Below are 21538 nucleotides of genomic sequence, written 5' to 3'. Positions count from 1 at the left end.
GTCCATGCAGCCGGCCTCAATTAATTGGGATAACACTTCGATGATTATGATGATGATGATTAGAATTAATGAATTTAGGATTAGATTAGGGTTTCTTTTGCTTTGGGGAAGTATTCATACATGTAATGACTTTTATGAATATTTGAATGAAATAAAGTTCTCATTACTTTCCTGAGATAAGATTGTTTTAGAAGAGAGATTCTTCTAAATTGGTGCCATGATTCCACCTAGATTGTTTCCATGAGACACCTCAGACATCTCTTTGCCTCAGATTTGGTGTGACTCCATAAATAGATTACTGATTCTACCTTGCAACTTGTTTCAATTGAGACTCCTAAACAGTTGTTCAGCTTTTCGACTGCCAGCTACAAGAGTTTTCAGTTTTTTTCTGCAGTCTGTTGAAGTTACGGACTGTCCTGCAATGGAATCCTTTTGGAAGATCTCCAAAATAAATAAATAAATTTAAATTTAAAAGAATGCATGGGAAGAAGTGAGAGGATATACATATATATATATATAGGGAAATATTCCTATAAGATCAGCCTTTAAAAAAATCCCTACCTTACCATAGGTTATGGTAAGATCGAGGTCTATGGGCCCCACTATGATGTGTATATGACATCTAAACCATGCATCCAGTGACTCCCCTCCTAAACATGGGATGTCTAAGAATCAGCCGTATCTGGGAAATAGCTAGGTTCCCAGCACATGTCAAGCGATAATCCAGCTTGTTGATGAATCAGCTACTCTATCGGCCAGAGGTAGAGGATTGTTAGGGAGTCACCACTAGATGAATTGATATATTCCCCTGACAATCAAGAGAAGTAATTCTCTTCAAATTGACTCATATTATGGTCTTTGTAAGAGACTCCGAGTAAGGACATCGGTTATGGAGAAGTAAGGGCTAGGCACCCTCTGTATAATGCAGTCTCCACTTGGGAGAATTGAAATTCCAGAAATGGAATTTCTGCATGGTGTACTTGGTTTTAAAATGTAAAAGGAAAGCAGAATCTGGAGAATTAGAAGAAGAATGTAGAGAGTAAAGTGGGAGATGAGTTGAATGCGGCGCGGTGGTTGGTGAATTGTTATCTGTTATGATTTTCAAAGACAGAAGCATAAAAACTTTAGAATATTAAGCTTTTAATCCTGTAGGATGGCTAGGTTCTACTCCCTTTGAGGAGCTCTAGGGTTTCTTGTGTAGCACCCGTTTTGGTGCTCCGACACCCTACAAACTTTGTTTTGGGCTAGGTTCTACTCCCTTTGAAGAGCTTTAGGGTTTCTTGTGTAGAACCTGCTTTGGTGCTTCACCACCCTACAAACTTTGGCATATGCCTACAACATTAAAAGTTCGTCATCTTGTTTAATTCAACATCCAAATTAACCTATGTTCTTCTACTTTACTGTGGCATTCAATCCATGTTTCTAAACCCAATGCAAGTCTCTAGGATGGACATCAAAAGATCTAACCATTAGATTTCCATCAAGCTAGATAAAACAAATCTACAGTGAAAATAGAACATCCAATGGTTGAAATTCTTTATAAACCCTTTGGAAAACATTCAAAGATGTTAGCTAGCTATTTTGAGCTTGATGGAGCATGTAAAAGATGAGAACTAGCAACTAATCTTAGTCCCAAGCGAAAAGAGGATTCCTTTGTGAAGTACATCAGGCCTCAGCTGAATCTTAATATGAGAACCCAATAACACCGGTGTGTCAACCACTAATGTAGCATCAAAAAGTGTATCCAAGCCTAACATCAAGACCCCCGAAGTCCCTTTGCATTCTTAAGTCAAAAGGCAAGTTTTAGCTAGTGAATGATCCAAGATGAAAGGTACTCTTGGTTAGGAGACTTGATGCAATCCATCCAATACAGGTGTTCAATTGAGCCCAGAACTAGGTCGCGATATTCATATGAACATTCATCCTCCTATGTATGAAGGGCAATGGCAACTGAATGTCCGACAGTGGAGATTAATCCATCCCGACTCCTCATCAGTTCATATCACATAGTATGACCACAAACAAATCACGTGTTGCTTAAACCCACTAAGGTGATCATGGAATATTTCGAGTATTCAAGAATATGGAACATTAAATCTCCAACAGCCCATCTATATCATTATTCCATTACATTCTTTGCCCAAGGCACAAAAGAGATTCCATAGGAAATGCATAACTCATTAATTCGTCATAGTTTCCAATTACAATTAATATCAAAGCACAATAGCACATAGAAAAGTGAGTCACTTATAACCCTTTTCCATTCATCAATAAAAGTCACCAATGACCATGTTCCAATCATTGTCGTCATCATCTAAGCCTTATCCCAATTAATTGGGCTTGGTTATATGAATCTTGCTCTGCCATTCCACTCTATCGAGGGCCATAACTTTAGTTTGACAATAGGTCATGAAGTCTTTTCATTCTACTTCCACACACGTTCTTTTTTGGACTTTCCCTTGCCCCTTTAGTGCCTTCAACTTGTATCAACTCACTTCTTGTAACTAGAACAACTCTTGGTCTTTGTTGCACATGACCAAACCATCTAAGTCAACTTTCCCTCATCTTACTCCTAAGTTCCCTCAAATACATTCATTACTAATTCTATCCTTCCTCGTATTGCCACTCATCCATCTCAACATCTTCATTTCAGCTAACCTCATCTTATAAACATGTTGTTCCTTAACTGCACAACATTTTGTTCCGTAAAGCATGGCTGGTCTTATAGCTATCCTATAAAATTTCCCTTTCAGTTTTAGTGGTACACGATGATCACTTAAAACTCCAAATCTCCATTTTTTCCACCTCGCTTGAATTTTATGGGCAACATCCTTCTCAATCTCTTGACTCTCATGAATTATTGACCCAAGATATCCAGAGTGGTCATTTTGGGAAACTTTTTGGTTAGCAATCTTAACTAATTTCTCGTCTTCTCTACTATTGGTACTAAAATTGCACTTCATATACTCTGTTTTAGTCCGACTAATTTTAAGTGCTTTATATTCCAAAGCACCCCTCCATAAATCTTACTTTTCAGGGCATACATAATAACCAAGTTCCAATCAACAAAATAATCAATCTTGTCAAACTGGCTATTACAGCACACACATAACCCCAACATTATCATCTCATTGCTTTTGTTTCTTGATCTTTAAACTGAATTGCACTTGAGCATGAGGTCGGTCTCCTTGGTTGGAGATGTAGGATTTATCATGGAGGATCTTGTCAATTGATCTTGAAGGGAATTGGGAGGAGAAGAAAAGCAAAAGAGTACTTCAACTGAAAGAGATTACCAGAGCCATCGCTTGCTACTCCAAGGACTAGAGACATACTACTCAGCCCCTAAAGGGAAGAGCTTCCTACGCTATTAATCCCCAACCCATATTCCACTTCTTTTCCATGGTTCTAAATTCTTTTTTCTTTGAATTCTTGTAGAAAATTGCCTGAGTTGGGAGGATATTTTGTTCTTGTATTTTAGGACTGAGAATTCTCAAGAGCCAAGACCCCTCTCTTGGAGAGAGAGGCCTCTATTGACAGAGGTTTGGAGTTGTAGGCTTGTAATTTGGAGGGAGGGGGGTGCTCTAAAGTGTAGCAAGTTATTCAATGAGTGACAAGTGGCAAGTTATGGATTGTCAATTGGGAAGTTTGGAGTCAAATTATGGAGAATTGAGGAGGAATTAGGTTAAAGCCGATAAGGAAGGTTCTAGGAGGTCTCTAGAGGCTTGGAGATTGAATGTGTAGGATTTTGCCACTTGTAAGGATAGTATAGTTTGGGAGGTGTAGTTTTTGTTTTCACAATCCAAGTCAGTTAGAGGATAAATTTGAAAAAGATGGTAGTTTAGGGTCTAACTAATTGATGGGTGTTTTGGTAAAAATGGGGTCAAAGAGTTAATGGAAAATGGAATTTGGGTTGCTGTTTCATTGCAAGGACATGACGGTAATTTCTCAAATTATTCATGCATGAATATCAGCCTGTACACCCCTTAGTTTTTTTTATCAGATGTTGCGCTCAGGCATCAGGTTTGAGCGATCTACGGCTCGTTGGAAAGATGATTTGATGAGTTAACTAATGGTTTTGCGTTGAGGTTGGAATCCCAAGGGTTGGGGAGATATGAGGTATGCAAGTTGGGCGAACTCTCTATATTGCTACAATCAACTTATCTCTGAGCCATTTCTGTTTTCATAACATGGTACCCAGAACCCAGATTGAACTGAAACTGGATCCACTGGAATGCTGACTTTAAGGGATTTGAAATGGACCCTAAGATTAGGGAAATTGGGTATTGGAACCCAGTTAATTGGAGCCCAAAACTGCAGATCAATGGTTATGTAAATGGGAGCTCTCTGGGACACAAACTTTTTGTGTGTTCTGGATAGTACTTTCAGAGGAAACTCCATGAAACACAGAAAAACTTTTTTTCCTGTGCCCAAGGGAAAACTCCAGAAGTTAAAAGGGATGTAGTCCACAAACCTGGGCTGTGCTGGGTCAAACACCTCCTATGAGGTCCCGGTTCCGATGTCTTGGGTTAATGGGGTTTCTTTGGTGAGGTTCTGGGTTAGATCTGACCTTAGGTTGGGGTTCAATTAGGTAGAGGGAAACTTGGATAAAATTCTGCAGAAATCAGAGAGTTGAATTGGTAGAAGACACCTCTTTGAAGATAGTGGGGTTAATTAATCTAGAGTCTAGACAACCAAAATTAGGTGGGGTGCCTACACTAATGCACGTTCTCAGCTGAGCAGACTCACTTAGCCCCTTGAGAGAGATGGGCTATAGTCCGTGTCCACGTGACAAACGCTCATCAGTGCTGAGAATTAGTTGGGACGAGGAGCAATCTGCTTTTTGAAAGGCAAAGGCAACTGCAGCCTCTACCACATTCTGATTGAACCCTGCCAGTTTAGTTGAGCAGGGGTCTGTCTGTTTCTGAGGAATGGGGCTTCCAATCCCTTGCCATCGGCATGTATAGGAACTCTTCTGGAACACTATTCATCTATCTTGGAGGGTAAATGTCCCCTGGTTGGGACACATGGCAGCGCAGGGCTGCTTCTTACCAACCAAAGTTACAGAATATTAATGAATTACTCAAAATACTAATGAACATTCACATCCAGATCATAGTAGCAGAATAACAAGCTACCATACAATACCATGATAGCTTTAGAAACCAATTCGGAGATTGAAGTATATATCACTACTGAGAACCTAATAGTTTGGATACACTATAATGACTAAGATCATCCCCATCTCTTGGGGTTTATGAGAATAACCAATATATAAAAGCATCATTGTCTTGAAAAAGTACAGAAGCATGTTCATATAGAAAATGAAACAACTTCAAGGATCAGCTTCTTCATTTTGTGTCACTTAAATGCAATGATTACTCATCTGCATTATGTTAAAGGGTGAAGTATCAAGAAGTAGACAAAGTAAAAGAAGCTTTCATATTGATATGCAAGAAATGAATAAAAACGAAGGACACCATATGAGAACTTACATTCAAGAAGACAGTTACATCGATGTTTATTATGTCTCCATTCTGCACAAGAGGAGATCATCAGTCATGAAAGATAAGATCTCGAACAATCCAAGATCACCAATGAAAGTGTCTAGTGAAATATCTAACAAATTGCAAGCGTATATACCCGTAGCTGACTAGAATCAGGTATTCCATGACACATGCACTCGTTAACGGACGTGCATACACTTTTCGGAAACCCCCCATAGCCAAGGGGTGAAGGATAAGCCCCAGCATCAATGATCATCTGATGCACTGCTTTGTCGATTTCGTTTGTTGTTATGGATGGCTGGTAAAAATAAATAAAATCACAAATGCAATATTAGGATGGAAAAACATCCAAAAGGTAGAAAAGAATAAGAACCATTTTAGGACAGAGTAAGAAAATAGTGAAAACCAAATTTGTATTCAAGTGTTCACTTAAGCTTTGTTTGGTAAGCTTCTTGGATATGTCTGTTGTGGGAAAGCTGGGGCCCACACTTCCACATCAGTACTACCCTCATCATTTGCAGGAAGCCCCATGTAAAATTGGATGAATGGGAGAATGGGTAAGAGTGATTCACCCATTTTGTGGGGCGCCTCCTGTAAAACAACAACGAAAGTGCAAAGGTGGTACTTGTGGCAAACAGCAGCCCTCCAAATAGATATCCTGAAATCTTCACCAAACAAAGCCTTATTAAGAAAACTTAGATGCGTCCACCAACAGGAACTGGGAAGAAGTATTACTTTCATTTATTTGGCAATTGCATTGATTAGAAACGAAATAAAAGTAAAGCCAAAACATCCAACCTAGAAACCTAGCATGCATGAGCAGTTCTTCGTTGCACAAAGGGAAAGCTAGAGAGGGGGAGCATATTCCTGTGCAGCAGTAGGGAAGTGATTGTTCTCAAGTGCAGGAAGTGTGAACAACCAGGAAGCAGGAACAAAATTCCAAAGCAGGAAGAGGAGCAGATTACCGAATAGGAGTGGCACCTTAAGTAGAAGATTCCTGCAACTAGGGGCAAATTCCTATGGCAACAAAAATTTCCATGTTCTTTACCAATTTATGCAAATGGAAATTGTAGGAGCAATGGAAGAAATACCGAGAGAGGAAAGAAGGAAAGGAACACAACTCTACAAGGAACTGAAACCCAAAAGAGATATTGAATACTACTCTCTCACTAGAAAAATGAATTGATTAACACGATAATTCAAAGATTTAAAAAAATGAAACTAATGTGGGGGCATTTTCACACCGGGCTGAGTGGGGTGACCTGTGGGATGCAGGGCACACTCAGGGTGGTCGGCCCGCAGAACCCATAGATTTGGAGCCCATGTGAGGCGGGTGGCTCGTGTGAGGCAGATCTCATGGATTTAGGACCTATGAGGGGGCGAAACCCATGGATTTGGGGCCCACGAGGAGGGTTCAGCAGAGGACCTAACCCATGAATTTGGGGTCTGGGTTATGAGATAAAGGGATTAATTCACCATGCTCTATCAGTTTGAGCTTTTAAAGCAAGCAGTTAATTGTCCTGCATCAAATTGGTATCAGAGCAGGAGGTTTCGTATTCGAAACTCCTCACTAGGGTTATTAATGCGGGGGCATTTTCACACCAGGCTCGAGTGAGGTGACCTGTGGGATGCGGGGGCACACTGGGGGTGGGCGACCCACGGAACCCATGAGATTTGGGGCCCACGAGAGGGTGGAACCCATGGATTTGGGGCCCACAAGAAGGTTTTAGCCAAGGACTTAACCTATGGATTTGGTGCCCACGAGAAGGTTTCAGCCAAAGGACCTAACCCATGGATTTAGGGACTAGGCTATGAGATAAAGGGATTAATTCACCATGTTCTATCAGTTCGAGCTTTTAGAGCATGTGGTTAATTGTCCTGCATCGGAAACTCTCAAAGACCTCGTAAGGAGTTACAATAGGAAAAACCTAGCCTAACCCTCTAGAACCCCGATGCAATCCCAACCATTGATTAGACATCAATCTAACAGTAAACACTAAAAATTCAATATAAGAACTTCTCAAAGACTCAAACCATAACCAACATACCCATACCCAACATGATTTTACTTTCTCTATATCTAAATATAGTTAAACAAAACCAAAATATCTGATCCATCCATCACAAATTAATAATATCCAACCTTGTCCATATGCACCTTAAAACCCAAATAAACATCAATGAAACTTGAGTGTAAGATGCTATGCTATGTGCAGAGGCGAAACTAGCTACCCCCTCTATCATTCTCCCAGAAGTGGAAAGATCTCATATTCAAGTTTGTGATGTTATGGCACTAGAATCATCCATGACTATGCTTTTTCCTTTCATTAGTGTCGCCTCCAAGCTCTTAGCAGTTGATGATAACGGGTACTTTACATTCTGGCCAATCTTTCCCAGGGCTCCGTAACACAAATACATAACAACCAATATCATTTCATGTTTCACCCACCACTGTCGAAGTGGCAAAATTTGCACAAATGCCTAGCCATATTAATGCAGGGGCATTTTCACACCGGGCTCGAGTAGGGTTGCCTGTGGGATGCAGGGGCACACTCAAGGTGGGTTGCCCGTGTGAGGCGCACCCCACCTACGTGAGGCGGGCGGCTCGTGTAAGGCAGTACCCATGTGATTTGGGGCCCACAAGGGGGGTTCGGCTAAATACCTAACTCATGAGATGTGGGGCCTGGGCTATGAGATAAAGGGATTGATTCGCCATACTCTAACAGTTCGAGCTTTTAAAGCAAGTGGTTAATTGTCCGGCATCAAAAGTGGTATCAAAGCGGGAGGTCTCGTGTTCGAGACTCCTCACCGAGGGCGATTAATGCAAGGGCATTTTCACACCGGGCTCAAGTGGGGTTGCCTATGGGATGCAGGGGCACACTCGGGGTGGGCGGCCCGTGTGAGGTCCTAACCTATGAGATGTGGGGCCTGGGCTATGAGATAAAGGGATTCATTCACCATGCTCTAACAGTTCGAGCTTTTAGAGCAAGTGGTTAATTGTCTTGCATCACATATACTTCTACCAAGTAATCAAGGTCCTTAATCATAATTGTAGATGTTTCTTATACATATAATCACTTAAAATATCTCACTCAACTAAAAGTTTAGTTTCTGATTTTCCTGATGCATCATGCACAAAGTTATTGCCATTTGACACTATTTCCACAAATGGGACTTGTGAAAACTGTTTCTCCCACATGATCTTCTAGTGAACAGATTGCCAACACATTCAGCATTCATCCAATCAGCAGCTAGGACTATCCTAACAATTTGATTTTGGGTCAACTCATGGGAGGGCACAACAGATGCTTGCAGGTGTGCAATGCATATGGAGATACAGTGCTAGATATCTAACTTGGATATAAGCATTTAGCACCAGATCCTTCCTCTCCATATAAAATCATTAAGTTTCTGATAAAGAGATGAAGGGAAAACTGCAAATTTACCAGATACGGTTCATGAACTTTAATTATAAAATACAAAGAAACAAGTCAGTTGAAACCAGTCTATTCTAGAAATTAGTACAGATGATAACCTAGCATTGTGAACTTCATAAACATTGTAATTATCCTCACCCTAACCAGAGTTCCCGCATAATCCAAGACACGAGCAGCAAGCTCACATGCAGCCTTCATGCGAGCAATGCCCTCAGAATCATGCATTTGGTGCTCTTTAGAAAGATCTGGCAATGAGCTTGAATTCACATAAGGAGGTCTTGGAATGTGATCTGGCACAGGAAGACGTGCTGAGACCTTTCCACGTCTTAATGGAGGCCTTTTCTTTACCTTTACTGAACTTCGAAGCTCACGTTCCCTACAAGTTATCACGTCAATGAATTTTAGAACGGGAAACTTTCTGCAGTGCAGCTGACTAGTGAGTGTCAAACACCACCGAAAACATGTTAGAAACTGTATTTAGTGAATATCTTGAATGGACCATACCCCAAAATCACATCAATGTGACCATCCTAACCATCTTATTGGAGGACCAAAAGTCACTGACCATTCTATCTGGCCAGGAAATAGATATTTACAGAGAGAGTCAACCAAAGGTAATTTGACTGTCCTTTTTTCCCTCAAAGAGTTCTCCAATAAAAGGACTGGGATTGGACAATCAATATGACTTTTAGTATATGGCCCATCCAAGGTACGGCCTATCTGACAATTGGTTCAGATCTTTTACATATTTGCCAGGTGTACGAAAAGCAACTCACTTTAACCGAAAGAAATTGACATAACATCCTAATTTTTCTCTATGCAAAGCTTGGCACTGATGTGAAAAGCTTGGCATCTACTCACAAAAATGCATAAATTGCAAAATCCTAAACTAAAGTTGACAAACTATTGAGAGACATGCCTCGTTATTTCTTTTCAATTAAGGTTATAAAACTCAATTCTTGAGCATGACCCACCTGGAAGCTGAAACCAAAACTGAATTATACGGTTTCAAAACAGGGTAAACTCAGACTGTGTTGATTTGTCCCAGGATGTGCATGTTTTGAGGGGCTACTTGGCTCATTATAAACAAAACAGGGTAAGCTCAGACTGTAGACTTGATTTCAACAACTTTTAATTCCTTAGCTTTCAAGTTCTGTCCTAATCAAGATACTTCTGAATCTAGTACCAAATTGACATACCTCCTAATTCGCATGGCCTCCTCCAGCCCTGATATCTTCCTCGATTTGATGACGACGCGCTTCTGTATTTTTGTATTCCCTAAAGAACACGAAATTAAAATGGAACTCGTTTAGGCTTAGAAATGATACTACATTTTGCAGTGACAGAATATTAACCATTCAAAAAAAAAGAAACATCACAGAATATTATTTATTAAATGGTAGCATTAAGCAAATAAGAGTTTAAAAATTATGTTGGTAGGCTTAGTCATATGCTCGTGTTCGTGGGTGATTTTGCATAGTAGTTGTGAGGTGTGCAATGCAATTAGTTTCAGCTCCTACTAATGCAAACCAAGGTAATGACAATGATTAACCAGCTAGAGATACTTAAAAATGCTTAGGCTGCATCTGGATGCACAAGTGATTTGGGGAATTAGCTGTCAAATTGCAGATACATTTCTTTCAAGCCCAACTCGAAGGCAACATAATTGCAGCAGTTTGGAGCCCAGCTACCCAAAGTTAAGGAAGCTATAATCCGGTTATTACACAATATCAACTTATTAAGGTTACAATTGACATTATAATATACTAAACACTATATTATTTTACTATTTTAAATATTTGTGTTGAAACATCAACCAATCTGAGTTTTACAAGCTACCATGTCCAATATTGGCACACATGTGGACGTCCAAGTTACATGAGATGAATCAAATGAGTAGAAGGCTCCATCTTCATGCAATTTCTAACAGAGGGAGTAAGAGAGACCAACCATAACTCTTCAAAACATCAGCATCATAACAGTATGCCACATAGCATTCCAAAAGCAAGTTTCCTATTTTTTCTGACCTCACTACAATATATCTACATTGGGATTCATGTGCATGTATGTTGTTCATAACTTTCTGGTATGGAAATTCAGAAAATCAAAACCAACAAGGCAACAACATACAACTCCTGAAAACAGCTTTATGAAACTAAGCATACCACAGTTACAGTTAGAAAACAACTTCCGTAAAGTGACCATAATTCCATTATATAATGGCTGTTAGCTTCAAAATAATGGATATTATTTTAACAGGCATTTTTTTGTCACACAATGGAGAATGACCTTTCCCATTATAACAGGTGTTGTGACTTTTTTTAGTTAAAGGTAGCTGTAGACTTGTAATCACTAAATCATAATTTTCCCAAAAAGCCGTACAATGAATGTGTAGTCTTCTAGAGTGCCATTTTGGCTGCCATTCTGCATGGACAGCTTAGCTTCAATCTTTGGATTAACTTGTCCTGGAAACATACAATGCTCAGCGGAACATAACTGCTTCTTTCTTTCTTTCTTCTTCTTTTTTTTTTTAAAGGCAGGCTCCACATTTACATGCCCAAGACCTTTCATCTGGTGGGCTCCTTCATAAATCAGTCATGCCCCAAAGATCTTCACTGTTGAAAATATTGGCCCCATGGTTGAAATTCTTCTACCATTGAATAAAGATGGGGCAAACAATTCAGTTGCTGGCCACAAATTGGACAATTATGATTCTTGGATGGCAGAAATCTCCATAGATAGTCCATCAATAATGGAGACAACCTGATGAACGGTCTGTATTACCAAAAGACTGGCTCCAGCAGTGTTAACTGGACACTTCCACACTGTAGATATGCCGACACTTCGGGACACTTCGACACTCCTGGACACAAAAAGACACTTCAAAATCTGTATGGACAAACTGTCCTAGTGGTGTCATTGGAAGTGATGTGTGTTGGACACTTTAAGTGAGGTATCCAAACATAATCCCCACAAAGTTTTCCTTTCATCTTTCTGATGAGGACATCCGAGCACCATACCAAATGAGGAGGGTTGAGCTAGTCTCCTTATGGCTAGACGACCATTACATGGGGCCCACTTAGCCCAATTCACATTCCTAGCCACGTTGAAGATTCCACATACGTGTTCGTGCATATTTGAGGACTCCACGCTAGGAAGATGTACGTGGACTGCATATGGGATCTTGATGAACACATTGGACCGTTGGATCGAGTGGACACGATGATCGGATCGTCAGATTTCAACCATGGACCATTCTGACAATTAGATCATCATCATCGAACATCTTGATCGTGGACCCCATGGGCCACAAAATAATTTGTTGTTTAGTTTGTTTACATGTTTTGTTATTTTAGCATATATCATACTTATATTAAAATTAGAGAGTTAGGAACAACTTTTAATTCATTAAGCATCTTTATGTTGAGAATCTTATCAGAGAATGCCTTTTTGTAAGAAGTCTTTTTTGAGACTATAAAGGGTTGGACGTCCCCACCCTAGCCAATATACATGTTATGAATGAAAGAGATTTCTCACCTTTTGCTTTGAGATTGAGCAAAATTTCATCTTATGATTGGATTGGTGGTACGAAACCACGGGGAGCGATTCCCTAGTTATCTTTTCTATTTTTCTCTCTCCTCAACAATGTATCATCTTCTCTCATCTTCTTTTTTTCTTCCTTCTTCATCTCTTCTTCTTTCTTTTTCTTCTTTCTTCTTCTTTTCTTCTTCTTTCTTTTTCTTCTTTCTTCTTCTTTTAAACCTTCATTCTTCTTCTTTCTACAACCCTTAATCCATCCAAACCTAGTTTTCAAAACTCTAGTTCTCAAAACCCTCTTTAAAACCCCTAAACTAATTTCACCAAAATCCTCACCCTAAAATTTTCAAATTCCAAAATCTCTTGTCCAAATCATAAATCTCTAATTCCCATAGCCTGAAACCCATAATCCCAATTCTAGAAACCCTAAATCTTAAATCCCTTAAACCCAAAATCTGAAATCCCAACCCGAAACCTCCCAAAACTTCAACCTTAATGTTCCAATATTAATTCCTCTAAGCCTAGATACCCCAAACCCATTTCCCACATTCCCTAGCTTTTAAGCCGCCCTAACATGTCAAAACTCACACAAGACACATGATTTCTATTGAATTCAGATTTAACCCTATGTTAAGATGGGAGTTATATCTCCCAAAGGTCCTAGTTAATCAGTAATTGATGAGATTCGCATTGCAAGACTGTCATAGGCTTTAATTTGGACATGTCGTAACTCTAAAATTTCTGAATTTATAGTAAATTAGCTTTATTTTGTCGTTTCATTGCTCTAGTTAATCTATCTTTTAATTTCATGGCATCATATTAGGTTAAATCATTCCATCCGGTATCACTTTTCCAATTTTGTTTTCTTTTGTTGTGTGAGTTTCTTTTGTCAAGTTGAAGATCACCCACTCCTAATTCTCAACCTTCTCTACTCTCTTGTTGTTAAAGAAATTACTCATAAAGATTTCCCTCACTTTGTAGATTCTATTCATTTTCCAGCATAATTATCATGACCCACATAACTAAAAAGCATGATTTTTGTAGTTCCTTTTGCTCTTTTGTTCTCTCTATTTTTTTTTTCTTTTTTTTTTTTTGGATTCTCTATTTATTTTTTTAAGAGAGCGAGTGATGCAAATAAAAAGTTATGGTTATTATGTGTAACTTTTGATCTTTGCTAATCAATTATTTGTTAGTTTTTAGTACTAGTAACTAGCTTCTATCTATGAGAACAATTTTTCTAGTTTCCTTTCTTTTTAATGTTTTAATTATCAATTTATTTCATTTGTTTAATTAAAAGACACCATATTGTTAAGCACCATGCGTCACATGTAACTTCTAACTTATAAACTTTAAGTAGGGTTGCAACAAGCCCAGGCAAGCTTCCCCACTACCAACACCCCTGACCAACCCAAAATAAATAAATAAATAAATAAAAAGATTCTAGCTGGACCCAAGCATATGTATTGTACCATCCACGTTTCTAATTTCTACAAGTGGATCCATAGGTCAACAATCCAAACCATTTATATCATGAGCCCTACCACAAATTGTCTACTCCCCGAAAAAATAAACCTAGAGATATTGGCCTTTTTTCTTGGATGAATGTGAACCATTGCTCCATTTTCTCTCTTAAACATCTTGTAAATTGGTATGAAATGGTAGTCCCAAAGCTAGGGACAATGTCCAACCGACGGTGGGTCCAAGGTGGATAGCGTGCACTGTCCATACAAGTTCTCTCTAGTAGAAGAGGAGGAAATACGAGAAGAAGGAGAGAGAAGAAAGAGACGTGATGAGTAGGAGAAAAGAGAGATGGAGAAGAGGAATGACGAGAGAGAGAGAAGTGAGAATGGCATGAGGAGAGGGTTCGTATTAGCAAACCCTAATATTCGCTCCTTGCTTTTGTTAACACTCAATCTCTCCTTGCTTTTATTAACACCCAAAGCCAGGGACAACGTCCAACCGACGGTGGGTCCAAGGTGGATAGCGTGCACTATCCATAAAAGTTCTCCCTAGCAAAAAGTGGAGGAAAATGGGGAGAGAGAGAAAGAGATAGAGAGAGAGAGAGAGAGAGATGTGAAGAGAAGGAGAAAAGAGAAGGAGAAGAGGAATGAAGAGAGAGAAGTGAGAATGGCATATTAGCAAACCCTTATCTTCTCTCCTTGCTTTTATTAACACTCAATCTGTGTGAAAACTATGTATGATAAAGGGGCCCAAGCCTAAAATGCAATCTAGGCCCAAAGCTCAATAATACACGGAAATAATCCCATCAACCCATAGGCCCATATCCCAAATACACAACCATTTCAACACTAACCCTCAAGCTGTAGCATATACAGTGTTCGAAATATCGGTATCGCACAATATATCGCACCCTTGGGATACAGATACGTATCGGTTGTCGCATGGGATATATCGTTGTATCGCATAATTTATCACACTTTTGGGAAACATGGGGAAACATTAAGATAATTGTTGATTTTTTCAATGAAACTTCAGGGATTATTTAAAAAGACCCTAATACACACTTTTAAATCATAAAATCTCAAAAAAGAAATGGACATAATAGGTTTCCTTTGTATATTGTACTAAGATATGCGTTGTGCGATTGAACTATGACAACTATATTCAGTATCCACCCCATCCATCCGTTTTTTCATATCATTTTAGGACATTATTCAAAAAAAATGAAGTAGATCCAATAATCAAGTGGACCATACCATAGGAAACAATGATGATTGACCATTAGTGGGCCACAAAAGGTTAGATCAAGCTAATAATTGTTTTTTCTCTTCATTCAAACTTATGTGAAGTTATCAACAAATTAAGTGCCTAATAAAATATAGGGAAAATCAAGGTGCACCCTAAAAAGTTTTTAATGGTACTGTGTTCAACTACCATTGTTTCCTTGAGTATAGTCCACTTGAGACGAAAAATAAGATAGATCTAACGATCAAGTGGACCACACTGAAAAAAGTAATGGGGGGATTAAACGTCTGCCATTGAAACCCTTTATGGGTTCACGGAAGTTTTGGATCAATATAAATTTGTTTTTCCTCTTAATTCATGTCTTTGTGACTTTATGAACAGATTGGATGGAAAATAAACATTATGGTGGGCCCTACAAAATGACTCTTGCATTTAATCCCACTGACATTTAATGCTTAGTGCATTTTAATGCAAGCTTATTATTTGGTGTGGTCCACTTGAGCGTTGGATATGCCTCATTTTCGTACTCATACCTTAAAATAATATGAGAAAAGGGATTGACGGTTTGGATGTACAGATACATCACAGTGGGCCCGACCACAGACCTGCCCGTTCGGAGCTAGGGACGGGCGGGGGTAGTACGCAATCCGCGTCCTCGTGTGGTACACTAGCCAATCCGCTTCCTTTTGGACCAGATTTAATGTTAGATGGCCCCACAATAATATATTTATTATATCCACACCGTTCAACCATTTGGAGAGATTATTTTAGATCATGAGCCAAAAAACAATTAATATCCAAAGCTCAAGTGGACCACACCACAAATAGCAGTGGGACAGTGATTCTCACTGTTAAAACATTCGTAGGGCCCACCATGACTTTTATTTTCCATCCAATCTGTTCACGAGGTCACACAGAGCTGGATGAAGAGGAAAAATAAATATCATATTTATCCAAAACTTCTCTGACCTCAAAAGGGTTTCAATGGTAGACGTTCAATCTCCCACTATTGTCTGTTGTTTGCAGTGTGGTCCACTTGTTCTCTGGATCTGTCTTATTTTTCGGCTCAAGCCTTACAACGAGCTCGCCAAATGGAAGAACGGTTTGTATATAATGCATGCCTTATGATGGGACCCACAACACTTGATGACGTCAACACTCAGTGGTGTGCGGTACACCACCCAACCCAAAATCACTTAAAGAGGGCTCGGACGCTCTTGTTTTTTGACACAGAGAGGGTTCTGGAAGGCCGGAACCCTAAAATCTCGCCCAAATCCAGGAAATTTCAGATCTCACGATGATTTCTCGACATTTCGGAGAGGATTTCTCCGGATTTCGCTTGGATTTCTTCGGACGTCGATAGATTTCTCTCCTGTGACCCAGAAATGTCGACCACGGCCTGATTCCTCGCCGGAATCTCCAAGAAAGGGGGAAGTTGAAGAAAATTTGCAGAAAATCCTACTTACCTGTCGAGTGGCCCACCTCCAGCCAGGTACGCTCCGATTTCTTTTCTTTTTTTCTAATTCAATTTTTTTTTTAATTCTCCACAAGCCGGATCCGATTTTCTGTCCGTGCATTTGTCTCCGACGATAATGGAGAGGAAATCTCGCCATATCGTCGATATATCGTGCGATATCGACGATATATCGGCCGATATTGGGATTTTGAATTTTTTGGTATCTTCCGGTGGTTATCGGGGGTGTATCGTCTCGCAATGGTGCGATACCGATAATATCGGCCAATAGTATCGATATTTCGAACACTGAGCATATATGTCAATCATGCCCAGCTTGTCACTCATGTATGAACCTCGCAAATGAACCAAGGTCAATAATACACTAGAATGGGACACAGAAGGGGTGTTTGCCCATAAAGAATGAATGATGGTTGTCGGTTAATTAAATGACAAGTGTATGGATCGCATAACTCCAAAAGCACTTGTGAACATTCATGCGAGTCAAAAGAGACCTCGCCGCCTCAAGGAGATGATGATTTTTTCTTTCTGCAACCCCTTTTTTAATGGGGTGTGTAGGCACATGATGTTTGATAGGTAATGCCAACAGAGTTTAGGTAATCATGAAAAGTATTAGACAAATATTCTAAGGGATTATCAGAACAAAGGAATTGGATCTCTAATTTGAATTGAGTTTTAATATTAGCATGAAACAATCTAAACATATAAACCACTTCATATCTATCCTGCATCATAAACACCCATGTCATACAAGAAAAGTCATTGATAAATGTAACGAAGTGCTGAAATTTATTCAAACTAGGCACCCGAATAGGGCCTCACACATCAGAATGAACCAAGGGAAATGGGCATAATTACAATTAACCACTCTAGGCAAATAAGTAAGCCCACCATGTTTCTCTAGCCAACATGCCTCACAGTTTATTAAGTGCACATTTGACAATGAAGGAACAAGTTTCTTATGAGACTCAAAAGAATGATGACCAAACCTAGAATATTAGTTGACCACCTATCGAATGGTTAGAATTCTTCAATCTGTCCATCGGCCATCGGCCATCCACATTGGTGCCTATAATGCCTATTATTTGGATAATTAAACCATGAAGCTCGTCTGTCCCACTTGTGCAAAAGGAAAACCCGAATGGCGCTAGACAACCTTTTGGCCCATCTATTGTAATACTATGATTAGGATCTCAACAAAACAACTCACAGGGGAGTTCATAACTGGAAAAAGGGCCATGGGCCCAGGTCACCAAAGGTGGCCACTCTCCTTAAACAAGTGACCACAAATTGGGGGCGCAAATCGGCTGGGATGGACTGGCCACAGCTTGTCCAAGCACAGCCAATGAGCTAATCATCAGCACCCAGGCCCACACCAGCCCACTAGCGGGGCCAGACCATTCCGCTAACCAAGTACACAGACTAATTGTGCAAAATGAGCCAGTTGTGCAAAATGAGCCAGACCGTTTGATTAGGACTTTTCTGCCTACCCAAGCCTAGGCCCGGGTTGATTAGTCACAGGCCCTCAGGTCCGGAGCAATGTGAGCCAGGTTAGCCTAGGCCCGGCCCACTTTCAGCCCTATCCATATTCCAAATGAAATGAAAGCCATTTTTGTCTAGTGAATTGCATAACTGGTTTCAACTAAACAGATATCGCAACAATAACAGATTTCCTCCAAAATAAATAACAAATCCATCCGATGATTGAAGGAGAGTATGTGATAAGAATATAAGAAGATTAAAATAAAAGGAAACGAGAAAAAAGATAGGAAGTGCGTTTGGTAGCGAAGGTGTTTGTTGAAATACCTGAAAGAAGTGGAGATGGTGAGAAGGATAGTTGAGAGCCTGAGACAAGAGTGGAAGAAGAATAGCAAGAAGAAGAGGAGGAAGATGATAAGGAGGTTTGGCCTGTGAAGGAAGAGAAGAGGGAGAGAGAAGAAGCCATGACCGTTGTTTTGTTTTTCTGCAGATGAGAGAGTCAGGGGCGGAAAAACAACAGAGAAAAGCTTTGATACTCGGGCAGAGCGTGATGGTTGATAAACAGGCCTAAGAACTTGCAATCGTGGAATATATAGAGGAACGTACTTTATAGTGTAGGAATTGATTTGGATCGATTTTATGGGATTTAAGTTTTTTAACTAGAAGATTGATGGACATCAACGGACAGGCAAAATGCAAAAACAACGGACAGATTTTAATGAGAAAGTACCCACTAATCAGAGATTAAGTTCACTTAATTATTGCGAAAATTTTAGAATAAGATCAATCTAAATTGGCCCCGAGTTTTGGACGGTATAATTTTATCTAATATTTGCTACTTATACCATATATGAGTGCTAAGTACCATCTACCACACTCTTGCAGAGTATCAACTCTGATACTCTGGCAGTCCGATGGATGATACGCTGGCACCCAGAAATTACTCAGGAATTGCATAATTATCATGCAATTAAGTTAAATTAAACTGTCCAAATTGTGCTTCCTAGGCGTATGATGAAAAAAAAAAAAACAATCTTATTGAATGATCTGTACCATAGATTGGTGGAAATTTTGTTTGATGGTTAAAAATGAAAATATCCAATTGTCCTGTCTCGAAAGACAAGTGTTTATGAATCAAAGGTTAGGATTGTTATTAAAATTTAAAAAAAAAAAAAAGAAAAAAATAAGAAGAAGAAGCTGATTTTGGGAATGTGGCTTAGAACAGTAGATTCCACAATTCAATCTATTTAATTTAACCTAACATCTGACATGTAATAATTCTCAAGTATGTAACTAGAGTCAAATGCACTTTTATAACTTGTATTTGGTATGAAATAAAATTCAAATAATTATTATCATGGAATTGTTCTGAATTGAAATGATTATCGTGTGTTCGTAGAGCTGGGCAAACAGATCCAATCCAATGGATCCAACCCGATCAGACCCGATCCGACCCGAACCGATGGCTTACATCGATCAGGATCAAGTTGAGTACTTCAGATCTGAATGAATTTCCGATTGAGTTTGGGTCGGGGTGGATCCAGACCGTTCCGATCCAAAATCTGATCCGAATGGATTCGGACCGATCCAATCCGACCCGATCCAGAGTCACTCCCTTGTTTCCCTTTCCACAGAAAGAACAGGTATCCATCGATAGATGGCTAAGACGCCGGTGATGCCGGTGAAACGTCGTTTCCCTTCAGCAGGTATATGCAGAATGGACTCCATATATTTATGCAAGAGTTCTATTTTAAATAGGAAACGAGGGTTTTCATTACTACATGAAATAGGTTTCTATCTTTCGAGAAGGAAGAGTTGTAATTTGACTTTTCTTCTTCATCATCTCATTTCCTAACATTCAAACCAGAATCCTCATCTAAGGCTTTTAACTGCTTCCAAATCGCAATGCGATGGAAACTTCTTCTTGCCACTCTTGAGTCAGTCTCCTTTTCAGTCTTTGGATTTATTCCACGTTGATTTTTCTTCTATCGGTGCATATTCTCTCATATACATATATTCAACCATTTAATTTATTTTTTCAATAAAAATAATAATAATAATCTAGATCGATCCAAACCGTGCCCAATCCGATCTGAACTGTGCCCAATCCGATCCGACTCAGTTTCCTTGACTGAGTCGGACTCAAATCAGATCAGGCAAAGCACGTTTCGGATTGGTCCAAGTCAGGTGACCCGAACTTGGCCCCGGATCGGATCGAATTCAGGTCAGGCCATTGAGATTTTGGATCAGACCGAGTTGGACCCAATCCGATCCCATCTGGACCAATGCCCAACTCTGTGTTCGACAACCAATAATTGGAATTTTGTATAATTCAAATTTTATGTTTGGTCCGTGTAACTAAAATGCATTAAAAATTTTTAAGATATTTAGGGCTCATTTGGATATCACCAAAAAAGTTACTTTTTCTATTTACAATAGTAGGTAGGTGACTTATTTCAAATAAGTAAGTTTGATTTACGATTAGTTATACGTAGCTTTTCTACTTAAAGTACTTGATCACTTCAATTAATTTCTTTAGCTTTTCTAATTTTCGTAAGTTGCTAAAAAAAGCATAAGAGACATGAAAGAGAGGAAACACTAATAAGTAGATTGTTTACCAAACATATGTATCTTCTTAATAAGTAGAAACTAAGATAAGTTATTCTATTAGTGTACTTGACTTATCTTACTAGTTATTGAATTGTTTTAGGGTATCATCAATGTGTTATGTATATTAAAATTTAGTAGCTTAGTAACACTTTTAATCCTCTTGCAACTCTCCTGCCTTAAAAAAAGTAGCCAACAAAGGTAATTCATACTAAGTCGAATGGATTCACAGAAAAATAGAAGGATTTTGCAACACACAACAAAAAGCTGCTTTTTATTTACCAACGGTTACATAATGCCAAACACACCAAAAATGTGAAATTATTATCAATTACCACCAAATATATGTTACCAAATAATTAGAAAGCCAATGGATGAGATGGCCAATCACACTTGTCTACTTTTATTTTCTAGGCCCCCGTACTTTGTGTGCGACCTCCAACGGGTTCAGCAAGTACACATTATCACGATTATCAGAGATAAACTAAAAATCATGCGGTTCCAACATCAAGTGGGCCGTAGTGCATTTTTATTTTTATGGATGGTGTTATTGTTTTTTATGGTTGTGGCCCACTATTGATTAGATTACCTAATTTTTTTTATTTATCTTATTATGCACTTATCGGAAGGGTTGGATGTCATACCAACATGTGGACCCCACAATTCTGAACTTTACTCTTTAAAAGGAAAAAGTAGATGAGGACATTTTGGTCATTTCAACATTTAAAAAGCATGTCATTGGGAAATCGGATTGGCTACTGGGTAAACTTTGTGGGCCCACCATGAGTAATGTG

The 21538-nt window shown here is 39.2% G+C and overlaps 1 protein-coding gene across 2 annotated transcripts in view; it reads right to left on the bottom strand.

Moving 5' to 3' along the window:
* The window catches only part of LOC131237573 (methionine aminopeptidase 1B, chloroplastic), a 41246-nt gene extending 22504 nt beyond the window's left edge, over positions 1-18742 (bottom strand). The window contains exons 1-5 of one of the 2 annotated variants that reach the window (XR_009167317.1): positions 18465-18742; positions 10141-10219; positions 9080-9317; positions 5641-5802; positions 5493-5534 (exon numbers count right to left, since the gene is read on the bottom strand). Coding sequence is in view for 1 of the 2 variants with exons in the window: in XM_058235408.1 (XP_058091391.1) it covers positions 5493-5534; positions 5641-5802; positions 9080-9317; positions 10141-10219; positions 18465-18603 (660 nt within the window). In the remaining variant the exon portion in view is untranslated. The remainder of the gene's footprint in view (positions 1-5492; positions 5535-5640; positions 5803-9079; positions 9318-10140; positions 10220-18464) is intronic. The other variant, XM_058235408.1, reaches the window with a different exon arrangement.
* Between the last annotated feature and the right edge of the window lie 2796 nt (positions 18743-21538).

Source organism: Magnolia sinica, chromosome 2 (genome assembly GCF_029962835.1).
Source record: "Magnolia sinica isolate HGM2019 chromosome 2, MsV1, whole genome shotgun sequence".
Classification (NCBI taxonomy): Eukaryota; Viridiplantae; Streptophyta; class Magnoliopsida; order Magnoliales; family Magnoliaceae; genus Magnolia; species Magnolia sinica.
Note: the sequence above shows the minus strand (reverse complement) of the source record. Positions and strands in the feature narration are given on the sequence as shown.